Source organism: Ciconia boyciana, chromosome 1, assembly GCF_034638445.1.
Source record: "Ciconia boyciana chromosome 1, ASM3463844v1, whole genome shotgun sequence".
In the NCBI taxonomy this organism is placed as follows: domain Eukaryota; kingdom Metazoa; phylum Chordata; class Aves; order Ciconiiformes; family Ciconiidae; genus Ciconia; species Ciconia boyciana.
The window spans coordinates 58,133,823-58,161,251 of NC_132934.1; the positions used below are offsets into that span (position 1 = coordinate 58,133,823).

General features: G+C 50.5%; 2 protein-coding genes across 3 annotated transcripts in view; both read left to right on the forward strand.

Moving 5' to 3' along the window:
* Window positions 1–1,352: 1,352 nt before the first annotated feature.
* Window positions 1,353–22,783, forward strand: CSNK1E (casein kinase 1 epsilon). The gene is made up of 10 exons (XM_072869248.1): window positions 1,353–1,607; window positions 5,628–5,715; window positions 11,707–11,817; window positions 11,980–12,128; window positions 12,845–13,073; window positions 19,509–19,679; window positions 21,235–21,383; window positions 21,901–22,093; window positions 22,191–22,330; window positions 22,718–22,783. Exons 2-10 carry the CDS (start codon window positions 5,640–5,642, stop codon window positions 22,748–22,750), a joined length of 1,251 nt encoding a protein of 416 aa, XP_072725349.1. The 5' UTR covers window positions 1,353–1,607; window positions 5,628–5,639; the 3' UTR covers window positions 22,751–22,783.
* A 3,941-nt stretch (window positions 22,784–26,724) lies between these two features.
* Window positions 26,725–27,429, forward strand: part of TMEM184B (transmembrane protein 184B) — a 31,108-nt gene continuing 30,403 nt past the window's right edge. For both annotated transcript variants that reach the window (XM_072869262.1, XM_072869272.1), the window contains exon 1: window positions 26,725–26,864. The gene's annotated coding sequence lies outside the window, so the exon portion shown is untranslated. The remainder of the gene's footprint in view (window positions 26,865–27,429) is intronic.

The following is a 27,429-nucleotide window of genomic DNA, read 5'->3' on the forward strand; positions in this document are numbered from 1 at the left end:
GTGTTGCATAACACAGGAACTATTCCCAGGTCTCAATAGTCCATCAGCTTGGTGTGGGCACTGACTGGCAGCGGGATTCAGAGCATTGTGGCCCACCATCTTGGTATGACGTGAAGGAACGACTGCTTTCTGCACCACACAATGCCGGCAGGGCTGCAACGTGGGCCTCTTGGTGACAACAGACTGTGCTTACGTTGCGTATTTGGAAGTTGACGTGGGGGTCCTGGCCTAGATGCGTCTATGGGCTGGCCTGGTATGGGAGCTCTTGAGCTCTCCCCCATCACAATTATCTCCTCCACCCTTAGCTCGACTGCAGGAACTGCAGTTCTTGACTTGCGACGACTGTGCCAAAGCAGCTCCTCCCTAACGAGGCATCCTGGTGCCTGTGAAGCTTGGCAGCGTCTGGCTCTTGCCCCACAGGACCTACTGCTGTTCCCTTCCCTCCCACCCTACGCTGGCCTCCAGCCTCCCCCCGCACTCCTGCTCCCAGAGCTCACAACGGCCTTCTCTCCTCCTTTGCCCATCCGGCCCCAACCTCCCGCCTCCCAGGAGCCCCCAAACACTTCCCCAGCCTGGGCTCTGCTCCTGCATCCCCATGCGGGTCCCATACACCCTGGCTGCCTCCTCCTGACTCAGCTGGCTCTTTCTGAGCTGCTCCGGGGCTCACTGCAGCGCATGGTGGCCACCTGGCCCCCGAACACCCCGGGGTCTGGGGGGTACCCCTGGCTTTGCACCTATCTGCTGGTGGGTGCCCCGTTGACCTTTGTCCGTCCGCATTACGGTTTATGCGTGCACACCGACATTCGTGTGGATTTGCAGGTGGTTCACCCAAAGGGTGCCCACTGCTCCTGGGGGGCAGGAGCCGAGGAGCCCTGACCCTCTCTGTGGGGTTCGGGTGGCTCTGACGCCTCATGGGCCTTCCCGCTGGACCCCCGCTTGGCATCCGCTGCCATTGCGATGGGACCCGGCGCCCTTGTGTGAGGATCCCCAAGCGGGGCTGAGGGCTGATGACCTTGCTGTGGCAGCAATGGCGCCATATTGGGGCTGCCCCACTGCCCCCCACCACAGTGGGGTGCCACGGGTGGGCTGTTGCCCCACTCCCCCCCGCAGCGTCCCGCTGAGGAGAAACCTTCAGCGGGGAGCCCGGCGGCCGCTGAGGGCAAACGTCCCGCAAGCTCCCGCGTGTGCAGCGGGGTAGGCCTCCCTCTCGCCGGGTCTGAGGGGGGAGGCCGGGCGGGAGGGCAGCGGGAACGGCGGCGGGCGGTTGCGCCTTTAACGGCGGGCGGAGGAGGAGGAGGAGAAGGAGGAGGAGGAGGAGGAGGGCCGGGGCTGCGCTGGGTGACATCAGTGGGTTTGGCTCCGGGGCTCAATGGAAACTGGGTGAGCGCCGGGCTGTGCCGAGCACACGCCGGCTGGAGGGGACGGCGAGCGGGCGGGAGGCGGCAGGCAGCGCCGCGCCGCGCTGAGCCGAGCCGAGCGAAGGAGGGACGCGCCGGGCACGGCCGCCACCAGCCCTCCCCAATCCTCCGTCATCCTTCCCGCCGCGGCCGCCTGGCCCCCTGACAGCCGGCGGAGCAGCAGCCCCACACGGCCCCCTTCCCGCCAGGGTGGGTATGGGGGGCGCCCGCCTCCATCTTGGGGCGCAAACCCCGGGGGAAAGGCGGCCCCTCCGGCTCTTTGTGTGCGCGGAGGGAGGGGGAGGGGGCGGGGGAGGGGAGGGCAGGGCGCGATGCGCCGGGCCGGGGGGGCAGTGGGGGACAAAAGCCCCTTTGTGGGGGCGCGGGGAGGGGTCGCCCCTCCGGCGGCGGCGGATTTTGGGGGGGTCCCCTTTTCGTCTTCTCCCCTGCCGGGGCCCTGCCTGCCGGCGGGGCCGGGGCGAGCGGGGAGGGGTGCCGTGCCCTTCTCAGCGGGGGCTGCGGGGGTCCCCGCGGGGGCCGCCCCGGGTGATTTAACCCCCACCCCTCCCGCTCGCTGATGTTCCTTGTCTCCCTCCCCAGCCCCCTCATCACCTCTTTCGGGGGTCTGTGTTTGGGGGTGTGTGGGGGGCTCGGTGTTCCCTTTTGTGCGGGGTGGGGGGCGGTGGGGGCGGGGGTCCGCGGCCGGGAGCGGGGGGGGACGAGGAGAAGTTCAGCGCCGTTCCCGGGGGTGGCTGCTTTTTGTTACCTACCCGGAAAAATAACAGCCCGGGTAAGGCTGTCTTCGCGTAGTGTTTTGCCTGTAGGGGGTGGGGGTGTAAGGGACATATTTCTTATTATTTTTTTGTTCCCCCCCGTTTTCCTGTTGTGGCTATTTCTTCCTCAAATGTAGTCCAAATGCTCTGTACGTGCGGTTTCTCTCCCCCCCATCTTATTTCTGCTCTCCTTTTTGTAAGTGTGAAAGGGTCTGGGGGGGGTCGATGTTTTGCATTTCAATCAAAATGTAATTTTTCTCGTTTTCCTTCCCATTTTTAAGCCAGTTCAAATTATTGTTTTACCAGCCTCTTCCTTTATTCACACACACGCACACACTCAAAAGCCATGTAAAGCCTTTATGGTCTATGGGCAAAGCAGCCCCCGCTCCCCACACTTCCACAGAAAACCGGAGCGGTGCTGGGCTCGGCAGCCTCCATTATGGAGCCGTGGGTTTGGTTTTGCGTGGCCTTTGCTAGCCAGGGCATCTTCTCACTCCCGACCCCCTCAGGTGGGGCCGAGGTGGTGCTCCTGTTCCCCCCGAGATGGTCCCTGCGTCTTTGGTCGCCATCGGTGCTGGCACAGAGAAGCGAGATCAACTCTATCGTGTGTTTATATAATGGCCTTTGTGCCTGTACATGGGTATTTTATATTATATAAAAGGGGATTGGTGCAAAATGGTGTGTGTGGGGAAGCAGCGCTGGCGGCTGGATAGTATTTTTTTTTTTTTTGAGGCTGAGTAGTATATTGTAGGTGTCTGTGTAATGTTGGATATTCACGTATGCAAACGCTCATGAAGAGCACACGCTTGCTTTGAGGTTGTATGTGTGTTAATCCCTTATGGAAAACTAAATGGTTTAACTAAATGATTGCCCTACAGCCCCTGGGAACGCTGGAGAGCGCAGGAAGGGTGGCAGGGCAGGGGGGGCTAAGCCTGCTGGGGCGGTGAGAGGGAGGGATGTCTTTTTGAATTTTATATGTGTAAATAATATATAGAGAGTAATACACATTTCATATATAATAATATACATTTTATATGTAAAAATTTCTTCTCCTTGTAATAGTAGACTTGAAGATCAGATGATAAGGGCGGAAGCTGTAGATGGTGGGGGTACGTGTGTGAAGTAGCAGCAAATGTGGTAGATGTTTGAACTCCTGGAGCAGTTGTTGGGGGGTGGGATGTGTGTGTGTGTCCTGCCTGCTCCCCTTACCATGAATCCAGGCTGTTGCTCTCTGGCTATCCTCCACCCAGGTTTTCTAAGCACACTTGTGTGTGTGTGTTGGGGGGGAGATAAGGCAAAATGACAGCTGTGCGAGACCGTGATTTTTCACTCCATTATCCTGCTTCCCGCTTCCACCCCCTCACCCCGGAGCATTTTTTAGATTCCCCTTTGGAGCCTGTTGCTTAATCAGCTAGAAGGGCTGCTGCCTAGTTGTGCGAGAAACCCTTCTTAACCTGGCTCCTGCCTGTCCCAGAAGGGTGGGACCAAATTTAGGCTTGCGACTGTGGTGTTGCAGAGCAGTAACTGCTGTGCCCTGGTGCAGAAGGAACCCCGCCGGGACCTATTGCCCAGCCTCTGCAGCTTGCTCGGCTGTGCTTGTCGTGGCTGGGAGTTGGACGCGAGTGGAAGCGCTCAAGGTTAGCAGGCCTGGGCAAACTCGGCCATGAAGGAAGGAGGTTTGAGAGCTGTCTTCTTGACGGTGGTGTGACGGGTTCCTGGGGACACAGACCTTTGATCGTTTATTGGAGTAGGAGTGTAAGCAAGTCAGATGTATGTTAATATGGTTATACAGAACAGCAGGCAGCGGATAAAAATCATGTCTGTTTGCTGTGCCCTCACCCAGGTACGCCTGCCTCCTGGTTCGGTTCCCAAGGCTCTGCCTACATTCCTTGTAGTAAGAAAGTCAGAAATAGCCACAGGGTTTTGTAGACTTTAGACACACAGAAACCCACATGCATAAGTAAATACTAGGTGAGGGGACTCCACCTCTAAGTGTTTTGTGTGTGGTTTCTGGTGACTGGAGCTCTACTTTCAGGGTTCACAACATCCCCTGAATGCCTTGATAGGATTATTCCCCTGTATGTCTCTGCAGCCCGTCCATTCCTCTTTCTGTAATCCCATCTCCTGGGGCAGGAGAAGCAGCTCTGGGTTTATAGTATGCTCAGAATCCTGTAGCTGGGATTATTTTTTTTGTGCTTGTGTCTCACAAGGCCATTCCTCCCTTCTTTCCTTCAGTGATGCTTCCTTCCCACTGAGCTCCAGCAAGGGAAAGTTCCTCTCACCTACTTGTGAAAACATGAATCATTCCTCACCTTTCCTGTCCCCAACAGGCTCTGTGTCTGCATTTTGTATGCTAATAATGTGGCATTGCATAAATTAGGAGTGTGGCAAATCCCTCTAAAAGGAGCCATGTTGGCTGTCTCAGGAAGAGCCGCCGTTCCTAGAATAAGTTGGTGGCCGTGGAAGGGGTGAGGGTAAAGGGGCTGTTAAGGGGGGAACTGCTGGAACTGTATTTGGCTGAGATGTTTGCAGCAAAAGTTGAGGTTGGCAGGGAGAACGAACTCTGTGGCCGTGGTCCTTCCACCTAGTTGGTTTTCTGTGGAAGGTGAGTAGGCTAAGCCTGGGCATGTCAATGGGGTATAGCAGGTCAAAGGGTTAGCTAATCACCTCAGGTAAAGGGATTAGGAAAGGCCCGAGCTGCTAAAAACAAACAGCTGGCACAGCTGGGTAGGCAAGAGAGACAGAGAGGCTCAGGTAGACCGAGGGAGGCTGTGATCCCATCAGCAGAAGTGTGTGGAGATAAGCAAATGGTGTTCCTAGTCAGTGCTCGCCTCCCAGGGTTCAGTTCAGCGAGATGTCTCCTCCCTGTCCCCTGTGCCAGCCCCCGCCTAGGGGTGATGGAGTCGCTTGCTTCTGGCAGTCTGTCTGTCTCTTGCAGCCCTTGGGTCCTGTGCTTTGCCACCACCGAGATGCTGGTCTAGGGCTGGGACAGAGAATGCTCCTTCTCATAGGGTTTATTATGCCCGTCCCTTCTGGTGTCTCACGAGGTTACCACTGTCCTGGTGCCAGGTACTGTAGGTTACAAGGAGCAGTACCATCTCTCTTCACAGTAGTGTGAAGTGATCACCCACTGAAACCTTCTTAGGAGGGATTTCCTGCCCCCTCCCAGTCTCTGCCAGAATGGTGGGCAAGAGATTCAATCCTTCTTCATTCCCATAATGGGAATGTGGAAAACATGCTTGAAAGGGTCATGTTCCTGCAGCATTTCTAGCTCATGCTGTCTCTGGACATCCAGGAGGTCAGGAGAGGTGATAGAGGCCATGTAGAAAGTGAGGTATTTCAAGATGAAAAACTGTACCCAGCCTCTGGGTGAAGTGGCAAGATCTCTTCTGTAGCCTTACATGATTCACTTCCTGTTTCTGCTCTGACGCTATGCTTTCTGTGCTTCTTTTCTCAGCACGACTGAACCATGGAGCTTCGAGTGGGGAACAAATACCGGCTGGGCAGAAAGATTGGCAGTGGTTCGTTTGGAGACATTTACCTAGGTGAGTGTGAGTCTCTGTCCTTCCACTTGCACGGTTGTTTTTCTCAACTGTGTCATTGTTTTGGGATTGTTTTTCTTGCCTGTTGATATTTGTGGGCACCAGGTAAAGTTGGAGGTGGTGGAGAGAAAAAGAGCTTCAAGGAATACTGCTAGTTGCTGCTGGTCTTCTGATGGCAAAGAAAGTGGGATGAGCTCAGTTTTGCCTTGCAGGTGTTGGAGAGACAGTGGTGTTTGATCAGACTGATTTAGATTTGGACTATTCAGGGCATATTTGTCATACACCCTACTCCAGCTCTCTCGCTTCCTTTTCTTGAGCTTGGGTGTGTGTGGGTATAAACTCTGTAAAGAGTGGGTGGTGGAAAGGGAGGAGACTGCTGTTGCTTCAGGGTAGAAGGAGTAAAGTTTTGGGAAGATTGGTAATGGAAGAGGTTGTCCAGCACCTGTGAGAGAGGGGTCTGAGACCAGGAGATGTAAAACAGGTCAGTGAGGCTGGCCTGGTTAAAGTCCTGGGGCCTAGATCTGTTAGATCTGTAATGGGATTTAGAGTTAATGTCTGGAATGACCTGAGCTGGGAGCTCAATGGAGAGAGCCCATGAGACGCTGGGTTTCCTGTTACCACAGCAGGTCACCTGGGGAAAAGTTCTTCCAAGCCAGCATGCTGATGTGTAGATATGTTTACCTATGGCTTTGCCTGCTGATGTTTTTATTGGCTCAAACCATGTGGGGCTGGAGTGGTGAGACTACCCAGTAGCCTGATCGATCCCTCCTTGAGAGCTTGTGTGGCTTTACCTGTCGTCTGGTTCTCACCACTACCTGTTTAGCTGTAGTCCTGCAGGCCAGCAGAATGATTGCCGTGCCCGTTCTTGGTGTTTGCACCCTTTGGGTACTTACAGATGGTCATCATATGCTCCTTGACTGTTAAGTTGCTCAGTTGAGTTCTGTTTTGCTTCCCAGTACATCCACCACTCCTCACTCTTGCTGCTCCTTCAGTTTTTCCCAGTTTGTCCATCTGCTGAGCAGCTTGGAGCCTACACAGCATTCGAGGTGTGGCATTTCCAGTGCTGGGCAGCAAAGGGCTACCCTTGAGTCATCTGTAATGTGATGCCTCTGCATAGACTGCTTTGGATCTCCTTGGCTTCCCCCATCACCAACACTGTATCAAGTTGCAGAGTTGGCCTTAGTGCACTGTCAGCTGTATTGTAGGAGATCTCTTTTAGGTTCTGCAACATCCTCCCATCCCGCCCTGAGTTCCTTTTGTTGAATACCTCTAGTTCAGATTACTTTTTCCCGTGTTTGTAAATCACCTTCTGTTTTCTACCTCTGGCTTTTATCTCCAGTTCCCTCTTGCTTTATTATTCTTTCTTGATTGGTGTTGGCAGCCTCTCTTGATTAAGTATCCTGTGGGAATCATCAGTAACAGGCTTTGTTGCCACCTTTATCCAGAGCACGAACAAAGATGATAAATGATGGATCTGGGATCCCAATTCCACCATGTGCTGCTTTCACTGCAGCCTACTCCTATATGTCACTCCTCTGTGGCCCTCCAGTGTCTGGGGTGACAGTGCTTTCAATTCCCAGGTGCTAGGGATTGAGGGGTGATAGCCCAGACACAGCATTTTCCACCTATGCTAGGGCTTGAAGCCTTCCAGACCCTCTCTAGGACAGTAGAAGCTGTCAGGATCTTGCAAAACATCTGGGAAGCACGTGGAGAAAGAAGGGAGGTACTGAATGGCAAGGCCCCTGCACCACATAAGAGGTCATCTACCTGTGCAAAGCGGGCATGGAAAACACAGGCTCTGGTGAAGGGTTGTGCCCACCTTGCCCATAACCAAACAACGTGAGAGACAGAGGAAGCCTCAGTGCCCTAGTGTGGTGAGCACAGCGGGATGCCTCCAACTGCTGAGTTCAACCAAGTTACTTGAATGCAGTATTAAAGCCCTTGTGATGTTCATTGAGGTGCAAGCCAGCGTGTTTTGAAGCAGTGATAGCGAGACTTCTTGGAGCCTGGGTGACTCCCCAGCCTGGAGGGATCAGGCATGTAGTCTCTGGTGGTGCGTCTGGAAGATGCTTGTGCTCATGCTGTGCTCTCACGGTCTGTTCTGCAGACAGAGGGACTCATTCATGACGACTTCTCTCCTGCACCAGATTCACCTCGCAGTTCTCTCTCTTGATAATGGTGTGGAGACGGAGCAGAGACAGACAAGCCCTGACTGTCTCTGAAGGCGAGCATGGGCTATATGGTTTGTTCCCAGCTTCTCCCTCTCAGGGTGTTAGTGCCTTCACCCTCTCTTTGACCAATGGGTGCTGTGTGCTGTGCTCTTTGGGATTTGCTTGTGGGTTTTCTGTCAGAAGGAAACTTGAATTTCCACATGGGCACACACAAAGGATGGACTCCTGTTAATCCTCGGCTGGTACTTAAAGCACAATGCCTTTCTTCTGTGCTTTACCTTGGGGGATAGATGTGCTATGGGGGGATTCCCCCAGCATTGGCTCAGCAGGGTGGGAAATGAGATCCAGCTGCCCTGGGCCTTGGCTACCCCGTTTGCCTCTAAAAATGCTCACTCAGAAGAGCAAAACCCAGTTTGCAGAGGAATTGTCGAGACCTTTGGGACGTCAGAGGAGAGGGGCTTTGCCAGAGGTGTTGGCCGAGGGGCAGGGCAGGGTTGGTGGACGTGGTAGGAATCGTTGGGGCTGGGATGCACTGGAGGGGACATTGGCGGTGGAGAGGAACTGGGGATGCTGGGGCAGACAAAGCATGCTGGGACCTGCGCTGGCTGGGGACAGTTCCTGGTGGCAGGCTCCTCCCTTGCTGGGAGGGGAGTGCCTTCCCTTTGTTTCCTGGCCTGTTAACTCTCTCTCGCCCTATCTGACTTCTTCCGTCTGTTCCCAGCCCTCCATTCTTCCCACACCAAGCTGGCCAGAGGGGAGCGGGCAGTGGGGGGAGCAGGGGGATGTGCCTGTTGTCTTGCTCGATGCACAGGGAGGGCGGTGTTTATTGTATCAGGCATGCAGTAAGGCTTTCACTCCGAAAAGATCCTGTTTAGCCGGTGACATTCTCTGTCCCCGGGGCCCTGTTTCAAATGGCTTGTGATGAATGAGTTGAATTTGTGCAGCCCCCACAGCGGAGCGAGACTGGGGGTGGATGTTAGGAATTATCCCCAATCCTACATACGTCTCTCAAGTGGCTGAAGCTAGGCAGGCTCTGCTGCGTTTGTCTGAAACATGGTGCTTTCCAGTCTGGAGAGGGAGCGGAGAACTGTTGCTTTTGTACTTGTGTCTTTAAAAAAGATGGTGGTTAAAGCGTGGAACAAAGGATCAGAGAGACTCCTGCCCTTGAATTCCCTTCTCGCTTGTGGTGATCTCAGTCTGGGTAGATCTCTAGCCAAAAAATGGTAGAGGGGGCAACCTGAAGACATATGGGGGTTTGGGGAGGGGGCGAGCCTGAAGTGTTCAGTTGGTGACCCCCTCAGCAAAGAATAGCTCCTCATTAGGTCCACTGGTCCTACTTTTGCTGTTCCAGGCCACAGGTTTGTTTCCTCTTTTCCTAAGAGACTTACCACCTATGTTTGGGCTATGGAGAGTATGGGGCTGAAGGCCATGTTGATAATTTGAATGGCATATTCACATTTTGCAGAATCTAAGTTTTCTTGATGCTTACCCCTCCTTTCCCTTTTCCTGCTTTACTTACTCACAGATAACCCTCCCCACCTGCAGACAGCCTAGTAGATGGATGCATTGTCATCTTCGTAAACACACAGGGTAATGTGGAGATGTGAACTCGTTAATCTTTCCACTGTTCAACTTCGGGGAGTAGGGTTCATTCAAAATGCTAATGCTACTGCTGCCAAAAGTCAGCAAGACTTATCATTGCCTGTGTGTCAGCAGATGGACTAGGAGAGGGAAAAATTCCCCCAGGGAACAGACAAGGGAGCTGCTGCAGAGCATTTGGAGGAAAGTCTTCACAAAGGCAGGGGAAAGAGAGACGGGAAGGAAGCACGCTTATCTATTTGGATGTCCTGGGTGCTTCCATGCTGAATGAGGGCCAGTGACTGAACACTAATTTAAAAGGTAGATACTAGTCCAGGGCCACATTCTTATGGTGATCTGAGCCCCTTTTCCTGCTCTTTTCCTCCTTGCACTCCTGATGCTCATAAGAATGGTCCTGTAGTAGAGTGAAGGGAATGTACAGACTTGCTTTGCTGGCCAGCAGTTTTTAAGTGCAAAATGTTAGCATCTTTCCAAAAGTAACCATTGGACAAACGGCTTTAGCTCTCGGGATGGCTTTTTCCCTTTCCCTTTTCCTGGCTCTTGAGTAAAAACCCTTATTAAATTCATCCCATTGCTCCTCCTGCCCCTCCCTCAGAGCACCCTAAATAATTCCTCTCCATCCTTAGTGTTTACAGCCTTCAAATATTTGCAGACTGTTGTCATGTCCCATTTTTCCTCCCCACCCTTCTTGGTTGTATCTCTTGTCTATGTTACATATTTAGCTCTTTTAATCTTTCTTAGTAAATCAATCCCTTTAGGCCCTGATAGTTTTTGTTCCTCTCTACAAATTCCTAGCAGCTTGTCTGTCTCAACCTGATGCTGTAGTATCTAGATGACGTCTTTTTGCTAGCAGGCAGCTCTTGGCTAACTTTGTGTACAAGCCAGAACTCTTCAACAGAAGATGGATCTCCTTAGGATCCATAGGAAGATGGGATCCAGTTGTGTGAATATTTCCTTTTTCTCTTTGGTCCCTGGCCCTGGAGGCAGTGTGTGAAAGAGCATGGACGGAGAGATCTATCTGCAGCTGTCCTTGTGGACTCTGAAAGTCTTATCACAGGGATCAGGAGGCACGAATTAGCCAGACCTACCAAAACTAGCTATGGGTTATTAACGAAACATCACCTTTGACTCAGCTCATGTTTGTCATGCATGTTCTGGAGTAGTGTATTTTATGACAGTGTTCATAAGCTGCTTATGATCAGAGCTGCTCTCTGATTTGTGTTTGAGTGCAACTTTTAATAGTTCTGGATATGAGCAAGGGCTTGGCTGTGTGTGTGACGGGGAGAGAGAGAAGCAAGTCTTGAGTGTCATTCCCGTGACCTGTGTACAGATCTTCATTCTTTCCATTTTAGGATGACGTGAAACATCTGGAATCCTCTCAGCTAGTATGAGAGAAACACCAGCCTGTTCTTCCATTGACAGTGCACTTTGGGATCAGAGTGCTGCCTTTCGTGGCTGGCAGCTCAGTTCTTTTCAGAAAGAAGCGCGTGGGGTGGTGGTTTTGTGTCATCGCAAACTATCTAGCAATACCTTCAACAAAGGCGTCTGAGTAGCTTAATTCAGTACCGGATTCAGTTTATTTCTTCACGCTTCTAATTTAGCAAATGTTTCTGTGTTGGCAAAAGATAAAGGTATTATTAAAGCCCTCAGGAGAGGGAGAAGCTGGAGATTTGGGAATTGTCTGTATTGAGCAGGTCAGGGCTGTGGAGAAACCAGAGGTAGCTGGGAATGTTAGCAATGTCTCCTCCTGAACTAATTGGCTCTGGTGAAACGATGCACCTGAGGTAACCAGTAATTTTGCTCTGGAAGAGGTACTCCGTATCACTGCCTGGGGGGCTGGCTTGGGTTCAGGGGCTAGGTATATGATCAGGGACAGCTAAAACTTCCACTCAGTTTAGGTACTGCTGATACATATGGATTGACCTCTCAAAGTCTGGCACTTTTTGAGATAACGAGGCAGTTAACACATTGTAGGACTGTTGTTCTAGCCTGGCTGCAGGATCAGAGCTGGTTTCCTATTCATGTGCCTTCCTCTGGGCTTGCCTGTGCAAATGGCAGTGCTGGAAACTCTGTATGAAGTCGAAGTGGCTGAATCTCACTTCTGTCACAGAGAATAAATTTCAGGGCAAATCTTAAGGTTTTGGCATCTGTACAGGCCTTGTTAAAAGTGTTTAGCTTCAGTGGAAGCTTGCACAATCTTCATTTCACCCTCATTTCTATGCAGGAGCCAATATTGCGACTGGTGAAGAGGTGGCCATCAAACTGGAATGTGTCAAAACCAAGCATCCCCAGCTCCACATTGAAAGCAAATTCTACAAGATGATGCAGGGAGGAGGTGAGATGGGGAGGAAAGGATGGGGCCGGGGGAGTGGTTGAAGAAGGAAATTATTCTGGAGGGCCTTAGAAAGGAAATGGTTTGGTGTTACACATGATCTTCGTAGCAGGGGATGCAGCAGTTTTCCTCTGTTCCGTGGGCTTAATCTTTCTCTTTCCCCAGTGGGTATCCCCTCCATTAAGTGGTGTGGAGCAGAGGGGGACTATAATGTGATGGTGATGGAGCTCTTGGGGCCCAGCCTGGAAGATCTCTTCAACTTCTGTTCCCGCAAATTTAGTCTCAAGACAGTTCTGCTCCTGGCAGACCAGATGGTGAGTTTCCTCTGAAGTGTTTGTGCCTACTCTCCTTTTCCATGCCCTTTTTTTTTTTTTCTTTCCCCCTCCCCCTCCCATCCCCTCTGCTCAAGAACTGCTATATCCCAGGCTTTTTTGTTCAGCAGCAAGTGGCTGCCAGGTTTCTATTTCTTCATGAAGCTGGGGGCCTGGAACCTAGGTACTGCTGGCTTTTCTTGATCTACATCCCTCCTTCCTTCCCCTGCTGCTCACCCTGTGTTAGCATTGCGTGCATAGATGCTTTTGCATGTGTGATGAATGACTGGCATCGCTACCTATCTCGACTCAGCTGTCTGTGCCCTGGGTTTAAGACCCTTAGCTGTTCTGGACCCTCTCCTTTCCCAGCCTGGCTAAGTTTGAAAGTTGACTTGTGTCAGTACTGAAGCTCAAAGTTTTAGTCCGTACGAACTTGCTTCTCATCCTTCCTTGTGGTGCTAATGGTGACCTCCCCAGATGGAGGACTGAGCTGGTGCACAGGGTTGAATTTCATCTCCATTCTTCATCTCCAGATTCTTCTGCCTCCAGAGGGTGTCTTTTTCCTTGGCTGTCATCTCTGATACTCTCTGCAAAATGTCATTTTCCCTGCTTTGACAGGCCAGTGTAAAAGTACCCTGGACAGGGTACTTTTTTTAACAGATGCAGTTATGATAAGTTACCTTCTCGCTTGTCTCTATTTATTTATTCCCCTCCTCCAGATCAGCCGTATTGAGTACATTCATTCCAAGAACTTCATCCACCGGGATGTGAAGCCAGACAACTTCCTTATGGGCCTTGGCAAAAAAGGGAACCTAGTATACATCATTGATTTTGGTTTGGCCAAGAAGTACCGAGATGCCCGGACCCACCAGCACATCCCTTACCGGGAAAACAAGAATCTGACTGGCACAGCCCGTTATGCCTCTATCAACACCCACCTGGGAATCGGTGAGCCTGCTGTTGCCCCTTGGTGGGTCTTTCCAGGGGAGGTAGTGTGTCCTGAGAAGGATGGGGTTGGGTTCTGTGCCTGGCTCTGCTGCTGACCTGTGTTGAGATGGCGGGTAAATAACTTAACTGTTATGCCTGTGTTACCTCACCTGCCTTTCGTGGCACTCTGAGCTCCTGAATTGTCTACTGGTATGTGTTTGTGTGCTGCTTAGTACAGTGGTGCCCTATTTCTGCAGCAAGGCTGTGACCTCTCTGACTTTACTGCTACTAACTCTGCCTTGCACAATTTTTGCAGGCCGATTAGATATGTAAAGGAGACACTCATAGGCACTGAGCCTTTAGGGGTATGTGCAATTGAAACCTCTCTTGTTGACTCCCGAGTGCCTTCATCAGTGATTATTCTGTAGCTGTCAGAGCTGGAGGATACAGGCCCACTGCAATATGATGATACTACTGTTACCCACCACTGAGGACAGGAACAGCCATGTGCTGGAAATGTACAAGAAGCAGAAATGAGAGGAGACTTCCTACTGCCTGGACATCCAGATTTTGTGATTGAGGATTGGCTGTCATGGGCCTTCAAAATATACGTGTGTCTGTGAACCACACTGCCCCGTTCACCGCTGAGAGAGATTGAGGCAGCTTTAGGGAGGTAGGGCTCTTCCCTTAGTGTCTATAGCTAGTACTGTGAGGATAAAACTAGGCTGGGAAGGAGTGCTGAGAGTTCAGACAGGTCTTAGACTGATGATGGCCATCATCCCAGGTTTTGTAAAAACCTTGTGCAGGTTAGTACCCACTGCACTTAAACCTCCTGAAGTCACCCAGACTCTTGTCCTGGGAATGAGCCCCTGATGCACAACACCTGGTTGCTGTGAGGAACAGAGGGGAAAACCTCTTGCAGTTTTTTCTTCCATTTCCTGATAAGATACTTCTCTCTGGTGTGTGACCTTTTTCCCCTGCTTGGGCTAAACTTTGCTCACAGTGCGAGAGTTTCTTAGTTACAATACGTTCTGAGCAGGCTGACTTGGTTCTGCTACTGGGTGGCAAATCCAAAGAGCAGAAACACTGAAGCTGCCCTGCCTGCAGACCCAGGAAAGTAGCTCCTGTGGTCGCAGCTCAGTTTGTATCTCTGGGAGACCTTATTCTGAAATGTATAAGCTGGGAATTTGAAAATCTGAGCAAGGAACTCAAACCTTTTAAACTAACAGCTTCCACAGGATTTCATGTCCTCATTCTTCCTAGGGAAAGCTTCCCATTCTCCCCTCTTGCAGATGGTTTATCAGAAATCTGGAGTTGAGGCTTGACCTGCAGAAAATAAAGCAGTTTCTCGCTGTCTTCCTTGCTTAATACTGTATAATGGTAGACTGAAAATGCTTTATGTATATCGAAATAGGGAGTGTTGTGTGTTGAGAGTGGGCTGTGATCTCCTGACCTCTACCATGTAGTAAAAATAGTTCTCGTAGAGCTTTCCGAGTTGGTCTTCTGTATTTTGGCTTGACCTGCTTATATATAACTGACTCTCCATTGAGTTCTCAGTCAAGATTTCCACAGCCATGGTAACTGCCATAAGGAGACATGCACAAAATAATCTCACTACTATGTCTGTCGATTCTTTTGTGTGTGCCTGCTTTGTCTGAACTGATCACGAGAGGCTAAACGTCTGGTTGTGGGGTAGGGTTTTTTTTGGTTTTTTTTTGAAGGACTTTATTATTCATCCCACCCCAACTTAGCCCTTTGCTACTGGCGCTTGGCTTGTGTATCAGGATGAACAAACAATGTCTGAACACTAATTCAAGGGCAAATTGCATATGCCATTGGTCTAAGCACAGCCGTTGTTCTCTTCATGCCCTTTGCTTCGGGAAAGTCTGGGTGTGAGTTACTCTGCGCAACAGGTCTCGGGTGTATTATCTCCACATTGCAGATAGTTCCCCTGAACGGCATAAAGGTTACATGACTTGCCTGGAGGAAAGGGGATGGGGGTGTCAGGGTTGCAGCTGGAGTTCCTGTTTCTCAAGACCTTGCCACAGGCTGTATGACAGACACGTTTGTGAGTTAGTAGCATTGCCATAGGAACTGTCACTCTGAATTTTTTTACTTTTTTGAGACTAAATTCTCTGTCTTAATGTTACATTAACATGGTTTAGGGAGAGGGAAGGAACCAGGTGCTGGGGTATTCGTGTGACGGGAATAGCAAATGAATAAATGCCTTTATTTGAATGTGCAAGCTCAGAGTTGGGCATTCCTATGTCTGGAGGAAACACATTCTTTTCCCAGTGACCGGGGGAAAAAGTAGGAGGCGAGATTGGGGAGGGTTTCCACAGCTGGAGACTTGCTGTTGAGGGAGTCATTGGACTGTGCAGGCTTTGGTTCACGCATTCCAGTCAATTTTCACATGCTCTGGGGATGAGAGTCCCTTGCACCCTCTGGAGCTTGTGAAGTCTGAAATAGATGCCCAGGGGTGCCCAGGAGACAGTCTTGGAAGAAGCCTGGTGGGCTCTGTCTGGATAACAGGAGGCTGGGGGTGGGGGGCGGTTCCTCCCCAAACACGTCTTAGATGGCATCTCGGCATAGGCTGTGCAGATCATAAAGTTCTTCTGCTCATCCTGCCCTCTGTCATCCATTCCAGAATTTTGTGTGGTTTTAAAGGCTGTTGCCATACGGTGGGGAGGGAAAGGGGAAGTGTAGTCCCAGCATGTGCAAAATCAGATCTGAGTATGTAGTCAGGAAAACATTGCTCAGTTAAGACTGCTTGCAGCTGGGAGGACTCCAGTGAAGACAGCTGATTTCTAGGGAGTCCTGAATGGGAACAGCATCACTTTGGATAGGATCATGGTGGAGGGAAGCACTGTGCTGGGAAACCAGGAGACACTTTAGGCTGCAAAGAAACAAGTTTTGTCATGAACCTTGTGTCCAAGGCAACCAGTCCTTGGTCTCCTGTCTTTGCCCAAGCATGTCTTCCCCAGGTAACTCACTGTCCTGCTACTCACCCCTGACTCCTCTCCTTCTGAGGACCCTGCTTTGGGAAGGGAATGAGGGTGTGGGCTGACTGGGAACCTCCCTGGGTGTGGGAGGGAACTGGCAGGAGATTGCTTGCGGAGTGGGTTGGGTTTGAGAGGTCATGCTGGGTTGCATGGGAAGGCAACCTCATGTTTTCTATTGGAAGGGGATTTGGGAGGGAGGGAGGAAAGGATAAGTGTCTTATAAGTAGCAGTCCCCCATGTATTGTAGGAGAGCTGAGAAGCTGAAATGAAATGGAGAGAGGAAGTGTGGTGTGGTGTCACAGGTCATGACTGTAATCCTGCTTCTGGACTGACTTGCTCTGGATGTGCATTCATGTTACTTGTGTTTCTCTTTTCAAACTGTAAAGTGAGATTTTTTTTTTTTTTTGCCTGCATCCCAGGGATGCTGTAAGAGTTAGTCAATGATTGTCAAGCTTCTAAAAGTGGAAAGTAGTGATATTAAATAATGTTTCTTTGGTGTGTAGAGGTGAACTCTTTTTTTTCCTAACTCTAATTAACTACTCCACTTTTGCTGTCTAATGTTACCTAGTATCCTGAGGATGTTGGTTTATGAGGCCAGGGGGGAAAAAAAAATTTGGAAATGTGTAATAGTAACTGAAGATGAAACAAAGAAATGGGATGTAGGAACTGTTGTTCTTCACCATTATCCAAGGTTTAATTCAGGATCTTGTAGTTAGGGTTAGAGGTGAAAGACATCTACAGTGTTTTGAGGTAGCTTGACAACTGTGACCCATCATGTTGGTACTTCAGGCTTGTCATAGATTTGAATCTCAAGGAAGTTGTTTAAGTGGGCTACAATGACCACACGTACCTGAGATATTGGACATCAGGGATGCCACGCAATCAGGCATTTATCATTTACCATTTTAATAATTAGGTGTTTTGCTTGCAGTTGTTTTTCCTTGATCATATTGCTGTGTTAAGGCAAAGTTAAGCTGTGTTTGCATGCCTGTAATGGATACTAGTGAGCTGCCCAGTTTGCTTTTGTTACCCCTCTCACTGCCTCTGGTAAGGGCTTGTAGCATCCTGCACTGACTTCAGGCTCCCTAACCTCAAGTCTCTAATTCCGGCCTTCCACAAATCACTAGGACTGTGCCTAGGTGTATGTTCACAGAATGTCTCCTGTTCTGGATGGGGTCAGTGGCTGTGCTCAAAGCTGCTGTGCTCCACGCAAGTGGAGGTGTGTGGTCCAGCCTGCCCTAAGCAGTGTGGAGTTCAAGCAAGATTTTAGAGGCAAGATCCCGATTTATTCCTAAAAGGCTGATTTGCTTGTTCAGTAGGTTTCTTTGGTTACTGCCCTGCCTTTCCCTACTCCTCTGAGGGGCACCACCATGCTCTAGACAGGGAACCCACAGTTACAGGCTTTAAAGCTACAGCATGGATAAGTCAAGGGCTGGCAAATGCAGGATTGAGGTTACACTTGTCTCCTGTGCTTTCAGGCCCTGGATGTGCGTTCTGACTCCCATTTCCACGTGCCTCCTGTCTCAGGACGTAGGTCATTATCAAATATCGTTTAGTTTTATTTATTTGATATGCATAGTGTGTAATCACGGCCCTCTGAGAGTACATGTATCCCAACCTTAGGCCAAATGCAAAACTGGGGGTTTCTTTTCCCTACTCCCTCCATAGCATCTAAACATCTCCCAGCCAGTCATGTAGTTATCTTTGGCAGCAGCCTGATAAGATTAGGAAGTATTAGCCCCTTTAAAGTGGGCAACCTGAGGCAGTAAGTTAGCAAGGTCAAAAAATGCTGTTATTTCTGCATGCTGAAAGTAAGACACTTTGGGGATCTGCAGGGCTGCTTTCTCCTCTACTCCTGCCTTGGAACATGGCATTTTTATGGCATTTCATGTGCTTTGACCCAAAGGCGCTCTCCTCTCAGTTATGGAGTGATGAGACCCTCCTTTTCTTCTGTAACCACAGTGCATTTTTTTCCCCTAATATTTTTAACTTGCCAAGCCCCCTAGTTCTCAAAAACACTAGGAGGTTATGAGAGAGATGCAGGAGGAAGAAAGGCCCATGGTGACCCACAGCTTGTGTCGGTACATCTGGACATCCAGATCTGTGACCTGCTACAGCTACTCCGTCAGGGTTCAGTTTCAGCTAGCAGAGTAAGGCGTAGCTGTAATAATCTACTGGCCTTTGAATGGAGCAGGTGGTAGCCTGTAACTGATACTGAGAATTAACCCACAGACCAATACATAATCTGCAGCATCTTCCAGGACATGGCACTGAATCCAGCAAAATGTGCTGTAGTAGTAAATTAATCTAATAGACGAATCTCTTTAGCCTTTCCTCTACCCCTGTGCTTTCCCTCAAGCCATATTTTGCCGGTCTGTTATCTATGTAAGTTGTTCTCCTCAAGATGTAAAGTACTTTCTCCAAAGTGTTTATTTTATTTTATTTGGGAGGGGAACAAGGGCAAGAGCTTCTTGGCAAAATTTATAGATTAATTTGTAAGCATGTTGGAGGAGCTGGGAGGAATTTCACAAGTTAACCAGTCAACATTTTCAGTTGCTGAGACTCTGCATCAACTCCATCTTGAGCTAACTTGCAACTTAAAATAGCTTGGCCATTCCAGAGAACAAGTTCAATGTGGAATGTTTTTGTTCGGGAAGCAATTTTTTTGTTTCGTAAATAAGCGTCTAAAAGCAGGCCTTTACAATGGCATATTAAGGGCAACCCTTGCTCTGAGTAGATTTGGTAGTGATGCCAGTTACACAGTCATTCCTCATTTGGAGGGGAACCTTTTGTTCAAAGTATACCTCTGTATTCATGCGTCTTTCCTCCACAGCTTGAAAAATGCCACCAATCCAGAAGGATCTTTGCACAGTACTACATGTTAGGCTTCTCTAAACTATCAACAAAGTCGTTTGCCTCAAGAAGGGGTTGCTGGTTCCTCATTTCTGCCCTGTGTAAAGAGTATCAGCAGGTTAATTAGAAGATGTGTTTGAAAGGGTTGTGTTGGGCTTACCTCTGTTAGCTTTGTCTTTCCGTGACTACCTCTGTCATGACTAAACCCCAGGGTGAAGTATCATTCTGGGTGGAGAAGTATAGGTGCCCTTCCTCTGGGACTGGGAGGAGCAAAGTAGGCAGTGTTGCTGCAGCACTTCTTGAGCTGTTGAATTCTTGTGTGAATTAAGGCTTGTCCAAGTGAGGAGGTAGTCAGAGAAATTATTCATTTATGAAGTGGGTTGGGCTGTATGGGGAGAGGAGTGCTTTAACTCTTGCAGTATGAACATCCCCACAGGAATTTGTACTGGAATGTCTTCTATAAGTTTGTCTATCCATAGAAATCTACCAAAGAAGAGAGAGGGTTTTTTTTCTTTTGTTCCTTGTTAACCTCCAAAGCTGTGTGATTGCCAAAGCAGTTTTGGTTGCTACTCACTCCTTGCCCCTTTGTAACTTCTCACAGAACAAAGTCGCCGTGATGACCTGGAGAGCCTGGGCTACGTGCTCATGTATTTCAACCTGGGCTCGCTGCCCTGGCAGGGCCTCAAGGCTGCCACCAAGCGCCAAAAGTACGAGAGGATCAGCGAGAAAAAGATGTCAACGCCCATTGAGGTGCTCTGCAAAGGGTACCCTTGTAAGTGCTCTGATCTTGATGGCTGTCTTGTCTGATGCATGGCTTGCTCTCCTGCTGAAACTCCATGGCGTATTGAGTCCTGAAGGGCAATTTACCCCCAGACGAGGATGTGCTGCTGACACCAGCGATGAGAAGGATAAGAAGCCGGTGGTGATACAATTCTGGTTCAGAAGTGGGAAACATGTTTTTGTGGAGAGTCAAGCTTTGTGTTATTAAGGGCATGAGAGTGCTAGAGGGATCTTTAGGACCTCAGAAACAGTCTGGAAGGGGGGTGGGCAGTGAGGTGAGAAGGTGTGCTGACGATCCTGAGTTTTTACTAGGTAATGAGGATGAGGGCCAACTGTGGTGAATCCAAGAAATAACCAGGCAGTGAAGTGGCAAATGCAGTTCCTTGTAGGTAAACATGGAGTAATTTATGTGAGAGGAGAGAGTAGGCTTGGTCCTCATGTCATATGCAGAATAGTAGGCTCTGAGCTGACCAGTGCCACTCACCAATGAGCTGTTGCAGTTCCAGTAGATGGTTCTGTGAAAGCATCAACTTTGCGCTTGGTGGGTACTGAGGAAAGTGGATCAGGTGTTAGGAATTACTAGGAAAGAAAAGAAGTCCAAACAGTGTGCATAAACCCATGGCCCACTTGCACCTTGCATCTGCTGTGCAGCTCTGGTCTATCCCACTATTTCAGAAAGGATGTGGTAGAACTAGAAAAAGGTCCAGGAAAGGGCCAAAAGGGTGATCAGAGTTGAGGTGATTTCTATACAAGCAATGAGTTTGCTGGAACCTGGAAAAGAGGTGATTAGAGAAATGATAGAAGTCTACACTCTCGCTATGCCTCCAGAGGTTTGGATGGGAGATGATTATTTGGTGGCCCCAATTATTGTATTGGAAGAGAAACAAAGCTGGTTCCTGCTAGCTTCAAAGCAAAACAATGCGGTTGTTCACACAGCCAGCAGTAGACTTGTGGAACTCTTTCCCAGAAGATGTTGTGGATACTTAAAGCTTACAGGAGTTCAAGGAGAGATTGGACAACTACGTGGAAGAGAGATCCACTGAGGGTTACTAAATAATTAGAAACCACATCCAGATCAGGAAGTTCCCTGAGCTGAAAGTAGGTGGAAGCTGGGCTAATGTCAATGAAAGTGTCAGACATGCTTGCCCCGATCTTTCTCCTCTGTAGCTGTCTACTTCTGGCCACTGCTTAAGACAGGCTACTGAACTAGGAGGACCTCTGAGCTGAGCTGAGCTTCCCGAAACTTACCTCCACCTGTTCTTTAGGCCTGCATTCTTACTCTCCTTGAGCAGGCTCTGTGACTTGCTACCTCTTGCTTGGAGAAGCAGCCAGAAAGAGATGCATGAGCATTTCCTCTGGTAAAAATATGGATGGGGTGGTCTTGGTGGCCAAAGCACTGCAACCGGCAGGCTCTGTTTTTGTTACGCAGCTCTGTGTTTGTGCTGTCCTGGTCCAGCACACTGCTGCTGAAAGGCTGTGGCGGATCTGTGGTGGGACCAGGGGGGTTAGATGGTGTTTAACAACCAACTGTTCTCTGCTCCCTCCAGCTGAGTTCTCAACGTACCTCAACTTTTGCCGCTCGCTGAGGTTTGACGACAAACCTGACTACTCGTATCTGCGGCAGCTCTTCCGCAACCTCTTCCATCGCCAAGGCTTCTCCTACGACTATGTCTTTGACTGGAACATGCTTAAATTTGTGAGTGTGTTTGGGGAAAGGGCTGGGCTGGAGGGGCAGGGGTTGATTCGTATCATGGAGATGGGGAGGAAAGTTGGAAACTGCCTGTCATTTGTACTTACCTCTGGTGAGCAGTTTGAGAAAGGGGACCAGGTAGAGTGAAAAGAGGCAGAGTTGTCTGGTGGTGCTAACTGGGGGGTATAACTACTGTTGTATTAGTGAGTATGTCTGATGGAGCATGTGTGTTGATAGATCTATACCTATAGGTAGGTAGAGATAATTTTTCAGGAGAGAACTATATTCGTAGGTGGGACACAGATGTGAATTGCAATAACAGCTGTAGTACCATATGCTTTCTTCATGGAAGAGGATGAGGCCCTCTCTGGGTGGAGTGGAAGATGGTGGGGGGAGAACATGTTTTGGTGATGGAGCTCCGCTTTCTTGACATGATGGAGCACTGTGTGTTTTCTCTCTGGGGCTGTTTCTGTCTCTCCTGCCTGACAGCCATGCGTGGCATGGGGGTTTCTCTCCTCCTCAGGGAGCAGCCCGGAACCCCGAGGATATGGATCGGGAGCGGCGAGAGCACGAGCGAGAAGAGAGGATGGGGCAACTCCGGGGATCAGCCACGCGAGCGCTGCCCCCCGGCCCGCCTGCTGGAGCCACTGCCAACCGTCTTCGCAATGTCACCGAGCCCATGGCCTCCACCCCCACCTCCCGAATCCAACAGTCCGGTGAGTAGGGTGGGAGAGCTGGGGGAGGATGCCACCCCTGTTACTGGCTGGAAACTGAAATGATTGACTGATGTTCTTGTCTCGCGTTTCTCTGCAGGAAACACGTCCCCCAGAGCAATCTCAAGAGTGGACAGGGAGCGGAAGGTCAGCATGAGGTTACACCGAGGAGCTCCTGCCAACGTCTCCTCATCTGACCTCACAGGGCGGCAAGAAGTGTCACGGATTTCAGCATCACAGGTGAGTCCCTGCTGCGATGTTCATGGCCTTGGCTTGCATGTCCCGGAAGGACTAAGGGCCCCACAGCAGTTTTTACCTGATCTGCTGGAGCCGACATGCGCCTGAAGCTTTTACAGTGTGGTGAGGGGAGTGGTACCAGGTTACCCCTTGGCTCTTCAGTTACATGTTTTCTGGAGGCCATGCTCAGTACTGTCGTCTTAACTCTGCTTTGTTCTGAGTAAGCCTTCATCTGGTTGTCTTCCAGACCGCAGTGGTTTGGAGAAGTGGAACAGTAAACTCTTCGGAGGGAGGATATCCTGAGAGAACCGCATAGCCTCTCTGTTTTGGTGTCCTTTGTGCCTTTTTCTTCCTCTCTATCCCTTACCTATTCTTCTTTTTCTCTTGTAGACAAGTGTGCCATTTGATCACCTTGGAAAGTGAGGAGCAATTGCCACTGGACCAGTGTTTGCTTAGGTGAGCCTGTCCTCGTGCCTGGGATCCCCCAGGGAGGGAATTGCTGGCCTTGGGGATTAGGTTAAGGCTTTGATGTTGCTGTGGGGGATTGGTAAGTTTCCTTTCCCTTCGCCTTACTTTGAGATGGCTTTTGGCTTCAGAGGGAGGAGTAAGGTTGGCTGCCAAAACCTTAGGGGGGATGGATTATCTTGGGTGTGAAGGTAGCTTCTACTTCTCCGGGAGGGTAGGGAGGGTGGAGAAGGTGCTGAGCCAGGGAGCCATTTTGTTAGTTCCTAATGAATGCTTTTCTGGCAGCGTGATAATGTTGGGGAGGAGAGTGCTGAGCATGTAATAAAGTTGAGCACGTAATCAAGTGTGCGAGACTTTGCCCAGCTAGCGAGTGCCTCTTGTAGAGGAAACCACAGTAGCTGGACACGGTAACTCTGAGGGGTGGCAGGAGTGTAGAAGAAAGGGCTGATGTGACTTTTTACACTCCAGCTGGCATTGGAAGTGATGGGAGGAGCCTTTTCTCCTAATGTCCTCTTCTCTTTTTCTCTGTTTTTTTCTTTCTAGTGTCTTCACTGTATTTTTCTTTTAAAAAACAAAAAACCCAAAAAACAAACAAAAAACTAAAAAAGACAAAAAAAAAACCAAAAAAAAAACCCCGACAGAATTTCTTTTTGCCAACGACGAGGAGTCAAGCTGTGCCCCTGCGCTGGTGTGAGCCGTTTCCGAGAGGGCTGCCTGTGTCCTCCAGCGCGAGCACCTCCGAGAAGCTGACGATGCAGGAGCCGTGTGGGAACACCTCTGCTGCCCCCCAGCCCCACCCCGGCCCTACTGCTGCCCCCACTGGCTACCCCCAGCTCCTTCTCCTGACTCTCTGCTCCTGGTTTGGGTTTCTGTCTTTTTTTTGTTTCCTTCTTATTTTTGGATATCTTCTCCTACGTTTTTGTGTTCTGTTTTTTTTTTTTTAATTTTCAAATCATATGGTTTCTAGCCATATAAATTTTAACTTTGCTCTCCTTTTTGTCTGAGGGCAGGGGATGGTGGGGGGGTTGGGTTTTTGGTTTTGGGGTTTTTTTTTGTTGTTGGGTTGTTTTTTGTTTTTTTTTTTTTTTTTTCAGGAGCCTTGTGGGCCAGGAGGGAATCAGATTCCAGCCACACTTTATGGTAGAGGTCTGATTTTTATTATTATAATAGAATTTATTTTCTCAAGCATTAAATGAATTTTAAGCTGTGAGGGGAGTTGTGGCAATGGCCTAATCATTGACTCGGGCTTCCTTTCCTCGGGTGGCTTCTCTGCGGTTTTTTTCAGCTGTCGGGAGAGGTGCCAGACTTCCCTGATCTGAGTGGCCCTCACGCACCAAGGGATCTCTATGGAGAGGCACTTGGTCCCATGGAGGATGGGAAGGCTGTAGCTGAAATACAGGGAGATAAGAACCCACTTCCCATCCCTGCAGCGGGGTCTTTTTTTCGTCTGGCTGTGCGTGTTTTTCTATTTTTTTTTTTTAATTAAAACTTGTTTTAATTCCTGCGGAGAGAGTGTGGGACTTGAGGAGAAGAGAGGGTCACACAGAAACTGGAGTTTGGTGTTCTTGTGGAGCGATGGCTCTTGCTCTCTCCTTCCCTCATGCGACCCCGAGTAAGATCCACCGTACATGCACAACCCCTTCCTGCCCTCTCCCACCCGTCTCCCCCCTCCCCCCCCACTTTAGTTGTTTTTAAATATAATTTAGGAATACTCAAGCTGCTTTGTGGCACTTGGGGCTTTGAAACACAATGATCACCACTGCGACCTATGGCCTGTAGCAGACACACTGTCACTGTAGTGTGGAGCCGATGGGTTGTTGGCAGGGCGGGGAGGGTGGGGTTAGTCTTTGTTTTGTTTGTTTTTATCCTTTCTATTTAACACTTTATTTTTCCTCCCTATTTTTTTCCTAATTTATTTACCCCTCTTACTGTCTCTCTTTTTTTTAATTAAAGAGCAAAACTTTTTATTACTTTGTAATTTAAAAAAAACAAAAAAAAACCTGAAGAACTTTGGGGGGGGATTTTGTACTTTTTTCCTGTGTAAATATTGGACTTTTTTGAGCTTTATCGTGGTTGTTAATTTGAAGTAATAAAGTAGAAAATGATAAAGTGATGCCAGCATCTGTCATTTCTTCCTTCTCTGGCATCCTTGCTGGGAGTGACATCTTAAATGCAGGAAGCGCCGTCTTGCAGCTGAACCTGTTCCTGAGTTCCAGGAACAAGTTTGATCAGAATTACTGGAAAAAAGGCACAGGGCTGGAGTGCCTAAAAATAAATCTGAGCTGATCTCTGCAGTTGCAGCCTTGGAACAACGAGAGCTATGTGAAATCCGATTCAGGATCTCTTGGTTCCTGGATTTGAGCCTCTGGCGTCCCGTGCATCTGGCCTTCAGGAAGAGCAGGATGGGACCTTTCCACGCCATTGGCTTTGGGTGTGCACTGAGTTCAACAGAGGTGGACCCTGGGTTTTGTATTTTCTTGCTTTCTTCTATGCTCAAACTTAAATCACGGAGGAAGGGGAAGGAGAGGGGTCAGAGCAGCAGCCCTGAGCACCTGTCAGTAGCGCTGTGCCTGATGCAAACATGCTGAACTCCCTGTAAAGTGGCACCTGCCACTTTGGTGTCTGCGGTGATGTGGTTTGTTTGGGTTTCTCCTCCTTTGGTTGCCCGACCTATCTGGCAATAAATTACTAAATTTTAATACTCATTTATTTCTGAATCACTGCTCCTGTAGTTAAGCTTCCCTGCATTATCCAGATGAGAGGCCTATTTCTTGCAGGCTGTGTAAAACTCTTGAAATTGATTTTTAGAAACACCTGCTGGGAATAAATGATGGATCTTGGTGACTTCGCATATTCCTTCCAAGCCTGTTCTCTGCCAGCCGAGCAGGAAGAGCTGCTCCTTCTTTTGCCTGCTGCGTGGAGCTTCCAGCTCTTTGGATGAGAGAGGGAGTAGGAGGGAAGGGAAGAGGAGGGTAGTTCAGGGCTATGGGATATTGTCCTGTTGCCTCTATCCTGTGTTAGGCCTGTTTTGAGTGTGTTTTTGAGGGATCAGAATGAAACTGGACTTTTTCCCTTCTCATCTTGTTTTCTGTGAGGAAGAAGAGCGTTGCCTATGTGGAAGACAACACCCATCTCTGCACAGTGCCTTTTCTCGGCTGAGTGCGTGGCCTCACAGTGGTGTGGCGGAGGCAGCGGAGCCTTGATCTGGCCGGGTTCAGGAGAGGCTGCTGTGTTTCGGATAGGAGCTCTCTTTTGGGACACGAGGGAAATGCACCGCCATTTTGGGAGATAAGGGGTAGCAGGTCCATGGGTGCATCTGTGTTTCAGAAGAAGAGGGCAAGTGCCCCTCTAAAGAAGGAGTCATCAAGCTATTGGCTGCTCTTACTAACGCAGTCCTTGCCCGAAGCAGTTTGCTTGGTTATTAAAGGTTTTTAGGGTTTGGTTTTGTGGGTTTTTGGGAGTTTTTTTCTTTTTTAGATGGAAAAGCCATTGTTCTGGCTTGAGCGGAGGTATGGTATTGGTTTCCAACACCTCTACGTGTGTTTTTCTCTCAGAGTTTCTGGGAAAATGGCCCTGAGGTAGAGGTGGAAATCTGCCTGGTTGGATCTTCCTGCCCTTAACCGGCCTGGGGGGGACCCTGGGGACCCGGGTGCCCAGCTCGGGGAAGCACGGCCAGGGTCGGGGCAGCAGCTCAGCCCTCCCGCCCAGCCGCGGCCTGCACCGCCCGAGCCTGCCGGCGGCCCCGGCGGTTGCCCGCCTCCGCGTCCCCGGGGCGCCCGCTCCCCTCACGGCGGCGCCGCCCCTTTAAGAGCCGGGCGGTTACGTCACCCTGTTCTACCACCGCCCCGCCTCAGCTCGCGCGGCGCGGGCAGTGGGCGGGGCGCGTCGTGCCGCGCGCAGGCGCGGAGGGGCCGGGGTGGGCCCGGCGTCGCCATGGGCTCCTGAGGCCCTCAACGCCCCCGCGCCGGTGCCGGCGCCTGCCCGCCCGCGGGGCAGCGGGGCAGGGCCCGACCCGACCTCTCCTCACCCCAGCGGGCCGAGCCGAGCCGAGCCGAGCCCTGCCCGCCGGGAGGTAAGACGTGGCGTGGGGCAGGATGGCCGCGGAGCCGGGGCGTGAGGGCGGCTGTGGGGGTGTGGGGGTGCCCAGTGAGGCCCCCGCAAACTCGCCTTCCTCCCCGCATCGCCCCGGTGTGGCCACGACCTCTGCTCCCCCCCCAATCCCTTCTTCTCTCCCCCTCCCCCCATTCCCCGGCGTGGCCTGCACGATCCCCATGGTGCGGCCCCCGCCCCCGGTGCGGTCCCCCAGCCCTCCTCCCCATTCCCCGGTGCAGCCTCCGCTCGTTCCCCCGGTGCGCCCTCCCCAGCCCCTCTGTGCGGCCCCCGCCATTCCCTCTACGCGGCCCCCGCAGCCTGCCCCCACCACGCACATTCCCCCGCGTGGCTTCCATATCCCCCGCGCCTCCCCACAAGCTCCCAGTGCCCCCTCCCCCCCTGCAGCCCACACAGTCTGTTCCCCAATATCTCCCTGCTGCAGCCTACCCAATCTCCCCATGCACGCACACGCGTTGTCTCAGCGCAGCCCCCACACCCCCCGCTGCTGGCAGGCTGCTCAGTGGCATTGGGTGGGTGTCATTTTT

Excerpts from the sequence above, each read along its gene's own strand:
- CSNK1E (XM_072869248.1), top strand. The coding sequence starts at position 5,640 with ATGGAGCTTCGAGTGGGGAACAAATACCGGCTGGGCAGAAAGATTGGC. Across the intron at positions 13,074-19,508 it reads CAACACCCACCTGGGAATCG|AACAAAGTCGCCGTGATGAC; the intron begins GTGAGCCTGCTG and ends AACTTCTCACAG. Across the intron at positions 19,680-21,234 it reads GCTCTGCAAAGGGTACCCTT|CTGAGTTCTCAACGTACCTC; the intron begins GTAAGTGCTCTG and ends TGCTCCCTCCAG.